This window comes from Polyodon spathula, chromosome 18, assembly GCF_017654505.1.
Source record: "Polyodon spathula isolate WHYD16114869_AA chromosome 18, ASM1765450v1, whole genome shotgun sequence".
In the NCBI taxonomy this organism is placed as follows: Eukaryota; Metazoa; Chordata; class Actinopteri; order Acipenseriformes; family Polyodontidae; genus Polyodon; species Polyodon spathula.
The window spans coordinates 1,456,775-1,470,538 of record NC_054551.1 but is presented as its reverse complement, the minus strand read 5'-3'; the positions used below and the strand labels follow the sequence as shown (position 1 = coordinate 1,470,538).

The 13,764-nt window shown below is 39.0% G+C and overlaps 1 protein-coding gene and 1 pseudogene across 1 annotated transcript; one reads left to right on the top strand and one right to left on the bottom strand.

The window, feature by feature from the left end:
- The first annotated feature begins 207 nt into the window (after positions 1-207).
- Positions 208-6,741, top strand: kdm8 (lysine (K)-specific demethylase 8). The gene is made up of 9 exons (XM_041278350.1): positions 208-467; positions 910-1,481; positions 2,185-2,351; positions 2,758-2,820; positions 2,985-2,987; positions 3,859-3,952; positions 4,555-4,704; positions 4,859-4,951; positions 6,096-6,741. Exons 2-9 carry the CDS (start codon positions 1,023-1,025, stop codon positions 6,258-6,260), a joined length of 1,194 nt encoding a protein of 397 aa, XP_041134284.1. The 5' UTR covers positions 208-467; positions 910-1,022; the 3' UTR covers positions 6,261-6,741.
- A 1,941-nt stretch (positions 6,742-8,682) lies between these two features.
- Positions 8,683-11,471, bottom strand: LOC121331139 (annotated as a pseudogene).
- Positions 11,472-13,764: the final 2,293 nt, after the last annotated feature.

The following is a 13,764-nucleotide window of genomic DNA, read 5'->3' as shown; positions in this document are numbered from 1 at the left end:
ATATCCATGCGTGATGGTAGCAACGTCATAGACAAGAAACTGATCAGAATATCACTGTTAAATTGTAGATGCATACCAATAAACTTACTCGCACACTGCGTTGTGAATCTCATCCAAATTCCCCGCGGAAATTGTGTGTAATACTTGGACCTGGCGGCACAAGGGCAGTACCTGAAAAAGCCTCGTTTCTACTCGGACAACATTTTAGGCAGCACAAGTAGTATTGCTGTGTGAATTACACTTTGTTTTTAAAGGTCGCGGTTACAATGTTTGTACCTGCAAACTCGAAATGGGTGATATCAAAACGTCGTGAGTGCGATTAAACTGTTCTGCAGCACATAACGTTCATATACAAACAATTAGCGAAACCATGCGATTGTTTTTTTTAAAAAATGCTGCGGACAGCGTACTACTAAGCGCTAGTTAAGAATGAATTACATTGGAATACTGTATACATGTGATTACAGGTAGGTAAAAGTTACAGTAAATTAGTAGTCAACATGAGGAAATAAGTATCTAAGTGTCTGCCTAAGGACAGGCATATAAACAGTAACATTGCAAGAGTCGTTCTGTTGCCACTGTGTACCGTACTGCAAATGCAAACGCTGTACCTTATCATCGCATAGCGGAAAGCACCCCAGACTGCTACAGACAAGTGAACTCATGGTGAAGACTAATGTATAGTTTCTTTAAAATAAAATGAATAACATGTATCTCTTCTAAAACTTTAACTTCATGGCATTTTTGCAGTTTTTAAAATTAGAATGAATTTCAGATAATTTTATTGGGGGGGGGGGGGGGGATAAGCGCCTGCCTCACTAATCACAGAGGAATGGCTTTATTTGACTGCACTTCGTTGTTTAAGACTCACCGGGTCAGTCACATTGACATAACTTTCCTTGTCTCCAGTAGCAGCTTGGGAAACACATCGGATGGAAGTGCCAAATTAAGAACTCCCCAACTACAACCCGACTGTGTTTTATGTGATATAATTCAGAAGACCAACAATAAAAAAAAGAGAAATGTCCAGTAGTCTCTGGATAGAGATAAAACCAGTCTTGCCAGCCTCCAAAGCAGAGTTTGCATTGGACTTCAGCGAGAAGATAGACACGAGCCTGGTCTCACTGCTTCAGGAAGCCAGGGAGCTGCTGTATGGGGGTGCAGACGCTGCTGCAGAATGCCTGCAGACCAGTCAGATCATACTCGACTACTCCTGGGAGAAACTGAACACGGGGACCTGGAGGGATGTGGATAAGGAGTGGAGGAGGGTTTACTCGCACGGCTGTCTCTTTAAGGCAGCATGTCTCTGTCGGGCAGGGGCATCTCAGGACACTGTTGCTGAAGCCATCAGGACCTGTGATCTGGGACTGTTGATGGGAGCCTCAATAATGGACAACGTCCTTGGAAGACTGATCAACGTCCTACAGAAACATGTTCCTGTGAGAAAGAGGGCATTGAAAGATGAAGATGAAAGCGGAAAGGTGAGGGGCAAGGTCCCGGCTTCTTATTGGTTATTCACAGTAGCTAGTTTGAAGGTGGTTTACTTAAACTGAATGCCTTATTTGTGAACAGGGAAGAACTGTATAAACACTTTTTATTCTAGCCAGGTACACTAATCAAAGGTCTTTTAGCAGTTGTGTAAACTGTAGAGCTAGGGGTGCAGTGTCCATGGCTAAACGTGCAAGGATCAATTCCCACGGCTGGCAAAAACCCTGTTCTGTGGTTAATGTCTGAATGGTTTCTGTCATTACATGCAATTTCCTTGTGGTGCTGACTGCACGTTTCGGTCAAATTCAGACCACATTTGTCAGATCAGATTGACACATGTTGATACTGAGAACCTCATTTACGTCTTTACAGCTAGGAGCGTTAACGCCAGTTTAGTACCTGGGCAGTGTATAGTAGCGTGACCTTAAATAAATGAAAACACACTGATCAAATTAATGCACAAGCAACAATTCCCTCTGATTTGTCTACAGCTTAAAATGAACCCTATCTGTCAAATCAGATTAGTGTCGTCATCTTTTTTTTTTTTTTTTTTTTTTTTTTTTTTTTAGTTTTTTCTCCCTGGTGACATTGGTTCCCATCACTTGTTATATGTTAGAGTGAGTTTTATGAGCACCACAGTGTACGCAAACAAGCACATCATGTCTGGTTACTTTGTGTATTTTAAATTGGTTACAGAAACCAAGAACAGTTGTGACACCAGGAATTAAACCAGAAGCAGCAGTTTCCAGAATTCATTGCCCTTCGCTGGAGCTCTTCAGAACGAATTACTTGATTCCTCAGAAACCTGTTATAGTACAAGGTGTCATAGAGCACTGGCCGGCCTTAAAGGAGCATCAGTGGAGGTAATGGTTCTCTTCAGCGTGTTGAAGAGCAGCAGCCCTGACTCTGCACCCAGCTAAAAGTAAACCCATCTCCCAAGAGACCCTCTTCTTATGAGGCTGTTGTAAGCATAACAAGTCTTTTCAGAAAGCAAATTTGACCATCTGCTCTGTGTACAACTGAAAGCACTTAAAAGTCCAGTACTGTAATACTGACTGAGACTGCGCATTATTAGTTTGATTACTTTTGACTGTGTTTAAACTAAAAACTGCATTAAAAAGCTTTGAAAATGAGTGCGTCGCTTGGAGGTTTTGGGGCCAGAGACGGCCGCAAACGAATTGCAGGAGTTATGAGCAGGAACAGTCACTTGTAAAGACTGAGCACACTTCATTAATATGAGTGCTGTGTTTATGCAATGTGTCCCTCCAGCATTGGCTACATCCGTCAAGCCGCCGGGTGTACAGACCCTGACAGGACCTCACCGAATAACTAGTGCAGTGGCCCGAAGGTCTATGTACTACTCTCCTTTCCATGTCTTTGACGACTGTCACTTGTCCTGTCAAGTATCTATGGTAGATAGAGACGGTCCAGACATGGATGACGACAGGATAACTTATGACTACTGCTTGTTTACATAGCACATAACATTGTTGCAGCACGTACCGACATGGGATATATATATATATATATATATATATATGTATGTATGTATATATATATATATATATATATATATATATATATATATATATATATATATATATATATATATATATATATTATTTTTTTTTTCTACACAGCTGAAGAAGGGATTTAAACCTTTTGTGTACATCCAAAAACATTTTTTTAATTTGTGTACACTGCAGTTATACCTCATTTCAACCATGAGTGTATATAAGTACACGGATGAAGGCTATATTCACATCCTGAGCCATTGTTAAAAAAAAAAAAAAAAAAAAAGAAGGCATAATACCGCAGTAGTGACGTCAAAAAGAGATCATTCCTCCAGAGAAAAATATACTTGAACTTTGACCCATTCGACTCCTGGAGACCATCACTTTCAATTCAAACACAAAATGTCTTGTTTTCAATCACTCGACAACACCGGCAGTACAGAAATGTTCATTTAATGATCAACAAAATGAGAACATTCGTATCTCAGAGAAACTGGAGAAACGGATAATGACACAAACGTCTGCACGGTACTGAAACACTACGTTTAAAAAAACAAAAAACAACAACTGTACTGCTGAATCTCATCTTCTTTAATATTAACAAGGGTATCCATGTATTATAAAAACACATAGCTGGGCCTCTTCAGTGAGTCACAGGAAAACAATTCCATCTCTGGTTTCTGTGATAGTTTATAAACTCGACCTTCGCTCTCGTAGTTTATAACGTCACAGAAACCCTAGATGGAATTATTTTCCTGTAATTCACTGAAGCCCATCTATTTTATATCTAGATTTCATTATAAACATGCTTCAGCACTGTATTATATTTTAATGTATATCTAGCTATGTCTATTTAAATATTCAGATCCCATCTATATCTTTGTTTCACTCATTGGCAGGACAGAGAGAGTGGCATGGGATACTTGGCTCAACATCAGCTCTTTGATCAGGTACCGCAGGAGCACTTCTGCATTGGCTTGAAGAGCTCTTCATCATTAACAAGCTTCCAACTGGGTGATACGCAAAGATATCGAAAGCCATCAAGCATACTTCATTTGTACCTTTCAAATATATTTCATTATTTCAGTATATTTGATACTGTGATTAAATTGCAACACATGTTCTGCTTCGTTGCTCTGTGTTCCAGTAATTGGTCGAGCTTCTAGACTGAAGAGCCGTTTTTGGGAAGCTTTTATTTGGCTGGTTCATGGCTGGCAGTTTTAAGTGTGTGCCCCTAAATGTACTTACTTCGTTCACAACGTGTTTGGAACGTATTGAGCTTTAAGCTCCCAAGTGTCCAGTAGTCTGATATTGGCGATGGTTTGACGTTTAAACCACATGACCAGGTGTTCAGCAGGTGTTCTGACCACTAATGTTATGCTGTTCATGTTGATGTCATGGTTTCCTCAGTAGAGTTAATTAAGTATTGACAGTCTCCTATATAGCATATCATTGCAGGGACACATTATGCATCTATTGTATCAACACAATTGATTTTGTGGGCACTGTTCGTTTCACAGACCCTTGTTTTCTCATGTTTTGTGAAAAACAGATACCGGAACTAAAGCAGGACATCTGTATTCCAGACTACTGCTGTCTGGGAGAGGGAGACGAAGAGGACATAACTATAAACGCCTGGTTTGGGCCAGGAGGGACTGTCTCTCCCCTACACCAGGATCCCGAGAACAACTTTTTAGCACAGGTAGTGGGACACTTGTGTACGTGTGAGGAAAAGTGAAACAGTGTATCACTGTATAATGGAATACAGTATTATAGGCTTGACTGTTACAACTGTAATTTGTTTAAACTCAGTTTATTATTCTTGAACAATAATACAATGATTGTATTTATTACAGGTAGTCGGAAGCAAGTATATTCGCTTGTACTCTCCAGATGAAACTGAAAAGTTGTATCCCCACCAGAGTCAACTGCTTCACAATACTAGCCAGGTAGAAATAATAGTCTTGGGCGTTACTATATCTGTTAGCAAAATAGCATGTGTGTGTTTTTGTTTGTTTTTTTTGCAAAGATTATGAAATATTTATGTCACTGCTCAAACATCTTTCTCAATACGTGTTTCTTTGTCATACTGGTAATGATTCTTAGGGAAAATCCTTGAACACAAAAGTTGTCCCGTTTGGGTTATCCCCACTTTGGGGAAACATTGGTAACCACTACCCTAGAGACACCTAAACAAGAAGACAAAGGAATCATTAATGCATGCTGACTGTAGGACTCCCCCTATAATTCTGAAATCAATTAAGCGATGGTGCTCTGTGTGTGTGTGTGTGTGTACCACCTTATAATTTAATGGAATTATGAAGCTTTAACCATTCTGCCTTATTTACAGAACTTTACTTAAATGAAAGGGGAAGTTCGTCCAGTTATTGGTTAGTTCAGTATTTTGACCAAAATCTGTACTGTTTGATATGAATTAGTTAAATAAAAGGTTAACCTTTTGTTTCATGCTATTTTGGTATTGTGATAACATCTTGCAGGAAATGCCTTCAAAGCTTGTTTTTTTTTTTTTGTTTTGTTTTGTTTTTAAACATACTGTACTCTAAGCTAACCTTTTATTTATAAAAAAAAAATACATAAGCATGAGCCACTATGCCTTACAGTTGCATCTACATACGTCCCAGTAGCAAGATTAGAGAGAATAACAGAAAAAAAAATTAAAAAATCCTGTTCCACAGCAGGGTTAGATTTTTCAATCAAGCAAAAGAGAGCAAGGTCTAAATAATCCTGAGGGACGCTGTACTTGCTTGTACCACCGACCTCAGCAGCTGCACTGAATCTGCACTGTTATGTTTTTCTTTCACTGTGAGTTCTAATATTTACATTATTGTAAATAAACTACAGGAATTTGTTTAAACTTGGCCACTGACATTATTTATTAAATGTGTTTTCCTAGAACTGCTATTGCTAGAATGGTAGCGTCTTTTGCATTTACCACTGCAAATGCAAAAAAACAGTAACATTGTTCCACGCCACAAGTAAAGTTGCACGTCAACACGACTAGGAGGTTTATTGGATAAGGAGTTCAGTAATGTCCTCTTATTTAATACAGGTAATTGGTTTGTTGTTCTCTAGGTGGAGGTTGAAAACCCAGATTTGCAGCGGTTTCCAGATTTTGCGAAGGCCCAGTTTCAGGAATGTGTTCTCCACCCAGGAGAAGTTCTTTTTATCCCTGTGAAGTACTGGCATTATGTGCGATCCCTTGATATCAGCTTCTCTGTCAGTTTTTGGTGGTCTTGACAAACGCTACTAAGAGACATAATAGTGGTTTGTTAATAAAGTGTTTCATCACTGACCTTTGTTTGAACTTCAGTAAGAGGAACTATTTGGTGACAGTTATTGGTGTAATAAAGTGATTTTATGGTTTTATGGTGATTTTATGGTTATAGTCAGTTGGTATATTAACTTGCACAAGGGCTGCTTGCCTGTCAAGGCTGTTGCTAATTGCTGGGCCATAAAAAAAATTAAAAAACAGTTGGAAGTCCTTGTGGCTGGCTTGAGGAAATTTAAAAGCATTTGACCCCTTGCAGATTTAAGTTTGGTGATGATGACTTTGACCAGCAGTCTGTAAATGTTATTACAACAAAGATATGAAAATGTAATGCTATTATATTTTAATGTACCTGGATACTGAATCACAATAAAAACACCAGATGTCTTTTGAAGTATGCTTAATTCTTATTTTTCTTCCACACTTTGTGAAATAACATTCCCATTAAACAAAAAATATGTTCACTTCCTCAGTCTGCTAGAGCGTGATGTTTTAGGGGATGGAGCTGAGTTTTCTTTTGATGACACTGGTTGACTAGGTGAAGGAATCTGGGACTGGGACCTATTTATCACTGACAGGAAAAAAAAATCCCATAAATGCCACGAACAAGAGGAAAAAACAGTTTCACAAAATCATTGACAGATGAACTTTACATGTCACACTTTCATTTGCTACCAAATCTGTATGCTTCTCAAAACTCCAGACTCCGTGTCAACTATAGAGTAAACATGGCTTACCCTGACCATACCTCAAGATTTGATTCATGGTCAATGAATTTACTTATTGCTGCAACCAATATGATAGGGATTTTATCTTGCGTTATCTTAGTTTTGCACAGTTTGGTTAATGCTTGTTTTAGCTATACACACATTTCTTGACGTTGAAACAATAAACCCACCCCCAGTGCATTGTCTCCCAACTTTGCATCTAAACTAGATAGGTTGTACAATTTGTTATTTGCATCGCTAATTTTCAATAACATGTCCTTCAACAGTTTTTACTTGACTACTGTAGCATAAAGACATAAATGGATATGTTGTTTCTCCAATAGCACCAGTTCCAATATAATGATGTTCATCAAGTCTATGCCATTTCTCCTTTAGCTACTCCAGGATTGCCCTGAAGGACAAATGCAGCATTCAATTATTATACCTCCAGCTGTTAATAGTTAAAGCACTGGCTGCTAAGAACATGCGTTTTACAGATTATATTAGATCACTATAGATTGTTCAAAGCAATAAAACGGTTAGTTTACCTGGAATCTCAGGAGGCCAGAACTCGTTACATGCAGGACAGTGGGGTTCAGTGTGACCTTGAAAATACCTTGCTACACAGGGCATGTGCTTTTTATCCCACAAGGGGTTTTCACACATCTGCCTGTAAGCAAAACAAAAATTGAACGCAATGTAATTCCCAGATAACGGAACGTGTGTGTGCCTTTACTGTTTTATACAATATCAGCTAAGGTCGGGATGATAACTGACAGGACAGGGAGTCTATTAAAAAGATATCAATGCATCACTATTTGAAGTAAAGAATTGCAGAGAATGTGTCACTCTTGGTAGGTACTGTTAATATAATTCAAACTGCATGGCTTGGTCGTTGCCCACTTACAGAAGAGACGTATAAAATGCAGGTTTGTGCTTCTGTGTATATCTTTTAAATGTGACTGTTCTTGTATAGCTTTAATCAAGATTATAGTAACAACAACTTTGGGTGAAAACCCAATAAGTCGGTCAACCCTCTTACATTTACTGCTTGAGACAAGAACTGCAATATTACTCAATGTTTTTGTTCTAATTTTTTTTTTTTAGAGTTAAATCTGGTTTTCAGATGACCAAGGCTTCATTTTTGTTTCTTAATTAAATTCTTCTGTTTAATTTTATTTGCACTGCATCTCAACTACTGCATGCAATTATCTATATACTGTACAACTACAACAGCATTAATCTCTGTCATGTCAACGTGTTCTTCCACTGCAAAGGAAATTACATTTCAAAAAATGTACTGCAAATGTACTGTACATTTCAAGAAGGTGCAATCAAAGGGAAGGAAGTCTCATGATATGAGTGCAGATATGAACTTTAATTATAGATAGGTGTCAGGGGGCAGAACCGGGTTAACTATTTACTCTATTTGCATCCAGAGTTAAAAACAAGTTTATGCAGATGTAAAAATTATTCTGCTGTGACAGCTGTGCAGGTCTTGTGTAAAATGGGGTTGGCATTGTTCCTAATGTATAAAAACGCATCATAAAACCATGCAGTGTGACTGTCAGTCATTATCCAGAATGGGGACCTTCAGTACATGACCATGGAAACTAAAAAACGCCATTTTCACCCCTGTACAGAATGAGTTACACTTCAATGCATGTTGTGAAAAAGAAAAACTAGCAGATAATGTAATTCTTTAATGAAATCCTGGGGTTAAACCTTGATCATAATGTGTGTGTGTATGTATACACTTACCTGTGTTGCAGATGTTACACAGTTTGACTAGATCCTGGTACATAGTCTGTATGTAATGTTCTATTTCCATAGTGCAATGGGTACGCCGTGTACATTCTCCATTATTCTAATAAAATAAAACAGGAACAGTTTTTAATATGACAAAAGCAAATAAAATACAATAGAACCCTGTTTTATCTGATTTGTCTTTATCTTATAAGAAAATAAAGCCCTTCTCTCAAGCCTGGCAGAGTGAAAAGAATGACAGGTGCACTTGACATGTGAAAACACCACAAGGGTTTCACCTGTCCTCATATATAATATACTAGCTGCTCCCAAAGTATAACTGTTTGTAATTACCCCTGTTTTACTGCACTAAGTATGTCTTTTAACAAAGGTAATGGTTCATAGAAAAAACAAGTTAGGTGCTCCCAAGTGGCGCATCCAGTAAAGGCACTGCCCGGAATGCAGGATGCGCCCTATAGTGCCTGCAGGCCAGCCTGTACGCAATTCAGAACTATGTGGTCCTCCGACGCTGTAAGTTCTGAGATGGCTGCACAGCGGGCTCACAGAGCCAAAAAAAGTGGATGGCTGACGGCACTTGTTTAGGCCGAGTTAGTTCTGTTGTGTCTCTCCTGTGTTAGTTCAGGGGTTGTGTCTCTCCCGTGTTAGTTCAGGGTTTGCGTCTCTCCCGTGTTAGTTCAGGGGTTGCGTCTCTCCCGTGTTAGTTCAGGGGTTGTGTCTCTCCTGTGTTAGTTCAGGGGTTGTGTCTCTCCCGAGTTAGTTCAGGGGTTGTGTCTCTCCCGAGTTAGTTCAGGGGTTGCGTCTCTCCCGTGTTAGTTCAGGGGTTGTGTCTCTCCCGTGTTAGTTCAGGGGTTGTGTCTCTCTCGTGTTAGTTCAGGGGTTGCGTCTCTCCCGTGTTAGTTCAGGGGTTGCGTCTCTCCCGTGTTAGTTCAGGGTTTGCGTCTCTCCCGTGTTAGTTCAGGGGTTGTGTCTCTCCCGTGTTAGTTCAGGGGTTGTGTCTCTCCCGTGTTAGATCAGGGGTTGTGTCTCTCCCGTGTTAGTTCAGGGGTTGTGTCTCTCCTGTGTTAGTTCAGGGGTTGTGTCTCTCCCGAGTTAGTTCAGGGTTTGCGTCTCTCCCGTGTTAGTTCAGGGGTTGTGTCTCTCCCGTGTTAGTTCAGGGGTTGCGTCTTTCCTGTGTTAGTTCAGGGGTTGCGTGTCTCCCGTGTTAGTTCAGGGATTGTGTCTCTCCCGAGTTAGTTCAAGGGTTGTATCTCTCCCGAGTTAGTTCAGGGTTTGCAGCAGTGAGCCAGGTTTAATTACAATTGGACATTCCAATATTGGGAAAAAAAAACTGGAAAAAAAATAAAAATAATTGTAAAAATATATTTAAAAAAAATAAAAAATAAGTTTGAACTTTAGCATTCATTACAAACGAGCTTGCTGTGTTTTTGGAGGGTCAGCACACATGATTTATTCTGAATACCTTCTGAATGTTATGATTCATCAAGTGGTCACTAATCATACAGTTATTTTTGTCTCGGTTCTAAAACCCTCACATACCATAAAGAATGCCAGTACCAAGTTCAACTCCAACCAGCGGTTCTCGAACTATTTCTTAAAGTGTATGTGTTACTTTTACAGGAGTTCTCCACTATTGCAGGTGATAAAATCAGACTATTGCAGCTTCACATGGGGGTTGCACAGTAAATAGTCAAATAATTTTACAGACAGAATCTTATTTTTTTTTTTATTTTATTGTCCCTTATTTTACCTCACAGAGCCACTTGTCCACTGCCAGCCTTTGAAGAACCACTTCTGCATCTTTCTTTTTCATTTTCTTTCACTGAAGTTTATCCTCCAGGTTTATAATGTCTGTGGAGCAGGCCGTCCCATTTTCAGATTCAACAATCAGATCCATCTAGAAATCAAACAGAACTGGTCAGCTGAAGCAGACAGAAACTACTGTGAGTAACATAAAACAAAGGCTTTGACACATCACACGCAAATCACAGAAGGCAATTTTCCCCCTAAAACAGAGAGAGGAATGCCCTGAAATCTCTTCCACTCCCCTTTGCAGATAACAGAAATCAGAGAAAAACTGTTGTGCAAAGAAGATGCCTCAGTCAAACTGTACTCACTGCTTTTCTGAACAAGTCTAACTCATTTTCTGAATAATCAGATGCCATTCTTGTTATTTCTGTATCCACAAGATTCACCTGCAAGGAGAAATCATTAGGCATACAAGTTAGAAGAGTAATGTATAGAATGTAAGCTGGGGAATCATTAGAGGCAAGGATTTACAGAAAGAAATAATAATAATAATAATAATATAATAATAATAATAATAATAATAATAATAATAATAATAATCATCATCATCATCATCATCACTTACTTACCAGAGCATAATACTGCTGGCCATCTTCCTCAGACATCCCCTTTCTGATCTGCATAAACACTGGCTGGAGGTGTGTGTTGATAATGTTGACAAACTCGTCCAGCTTATCAGGAGCGTGATTCACTGTAGGTTAAAAGAACACACCGAAATATTGAATCTCTTATAAATAAAATAAAATAAATCAACCATTTTAGAACAGGAAGACAACACAGATCAATTTCCAGCCCTGAGCGCTGACCATTGTCTTCTTCAGTTACACAGACATAATACAGAAGGGTAGTGTTATGCCCTTGTTATAAAATACTGTACGGTACTAGCATACCGAAAGCCATTACCGTTCCTTTTTAACACTTATGGAGCAGATTCTCTTTATTTGCCTTCTCTGTATGCACAGACACAGATCTTTCTAGTGCAAGCAGAGATGATGTATTGCCATCATAAGGAGGGAATTACACATGATTAACAGGTCCTCACAATAATACAGTATGTCGCCCAAAATGCATTACTACTAAAAGCTGAAATAGAATTTAAAGCAATATATCTTAAATACTTACACAGTATAATATTAGAATTGTAATTAGAAATGTGTGTATAGACTGAGCTTTTAACACCTGGTGCCTGCAGACCTACCACAGACCTTTCTTTAAATATGCATGACCGTTTGGGACAATTTCTGAGACAACTTTACTATCTAAAGTGATTCTATTTATGTCTGCATCTATGAAATAAGTGTTTGCCAGCTAACTGCTTTTTATCTTCAGGGTGTTCATGGGCTCAGCTGTGATGAAAGAAGCAACACATTAACCACCATAGGTAACAAAACAGAAGCAGATTACAGATTTATTTTGAGGTGCTATTGTAACCCTATTTCTTTGTCAGGTGAAGAGTAAGTGGGTCAATAGTGCAGATGTCACATGAGGGATGGAAAGAAGACTCCTGTTTTAATACAAGCTTGTGTGTCTCAGTAAACTCCTAGTAAAATCAAGAAAAGATCAGGAAAAGTCTTATTCCCATTCCTTCGTGTACCTGTGCATAGGTGCCTGTATCTGTCATACAAAAGCCTTTGCAAAGTAAATGAAAACCAAGAACAATCGTTGTCTTGCCTTCATGCATTTATCAGCCTACAGAGAGTTTAGATCCTTCCACTATACCATTGCACATCATGGTCTGCAAAAACCTTGGATGGCTATCTGTCATGGCCCCAGCCATGGTGAAAACAACTTTGTGACGGGCAAATCTAAAAAATAAATAAATAAATAAATGTATCACCTTTACTGTCTTCTTTAAAAAGCGTCAACGACCATTTTAAAATCTACCAGTTAATGCTACAAATTCTACCCGTAAGAAACCCTGAAAAGACTGCTGTCAGTGGTTATTCTTATCAGTGCTGAATACATTGAAATGTTTGACGGTACAAGGAAATCAGTTGTGTGTGTTACACATAAAAATAACAAACAAACAAAATGCAGTGACTTTCTTTAATTGTAACTTTTTCTATTGCTATATAAGAAAAAAATAAACAAGTGAAATAAATTAAATCATCTAAGAAAATTACTTTTTCACAAATACAGTTCCTCGACACCCAAAAACATTCTAACATTAACAAGGTTAAATAATTAAACATAAACACGCTGTACCGGGCACATTTACCACAAGTTTAAATACCAGTTAACCCAAATAAATAGTTTGTTATTCGCGTAAAGCAATTTCGGTTTCACTGCTTCTTTCTGATAAGGTTTGTGCTGTCTGTCGGGGAACCCAGGAAAGTGCTGTGACTGGACAACCACGATGTCTGGACCTGAACCACATTTAGTATTTCTGCTTTACAATGTACAAACTCTTTTTAAGAATAAGATGAACCTGTATGCATGAATATACTGTAGGGTTCTTGGTTACCGCAGGCAGGCGCATCACACAGGGCTAGACAATCCACACACAGGCGAACCCGGGACCTCTTGCACTAAAGCATAGCGCCAATACCGCTGTACAAAAGAGCCGGAGTGTATATCGGGCTTTTGTCTTTGTATGTGATTACGTCACCTACCAGCCCTGCTGCTGCCTTCCCCAGTGCACGCTACACTCCCCTGCCAGCCTCAAATCTGCCCCAGGCTTGCTCACTAGGCTACAGTCCGACGACTGCGTTCCAGGGTACCTGCATCCCTACTAACGCCAAAGTAGCGAGTCGGTTCACGCAGGCAGGCGCATCACACAGGGTGAGGCAATCCACGCTCTTTTGTAGCTGATTTTTTTCAATGGACTCAATAATGAGTCATTTGATTAGAAAACTTCCGTTGAGCCCCCCCCCAACTCACGACTGTATTTCCCGCTTTCCCATGTATTAAAAAAAAGATATATTAAAAGCACCCTTCTTTTTTGTTGTTGTGGTAAAAATGGTAAATTAGCATTATCTAAAGAAAGTCTAAATCACAGGAAAGAAAATTAGCTTTGCCTATTCCACACATTAATTTGCTTTTTTGCCTGGACATGGGATTTGATGGTGGTACGGCTAATTCCATAGCTTACTTTCCTTTAAGACTGGTAGGTTTAGGTTCCAATCTGTAAAATAAAAATAATTTGGGCAGGTCTGTCAACTCGATTTGAATTGGGACCCTGCCAAACCAGATT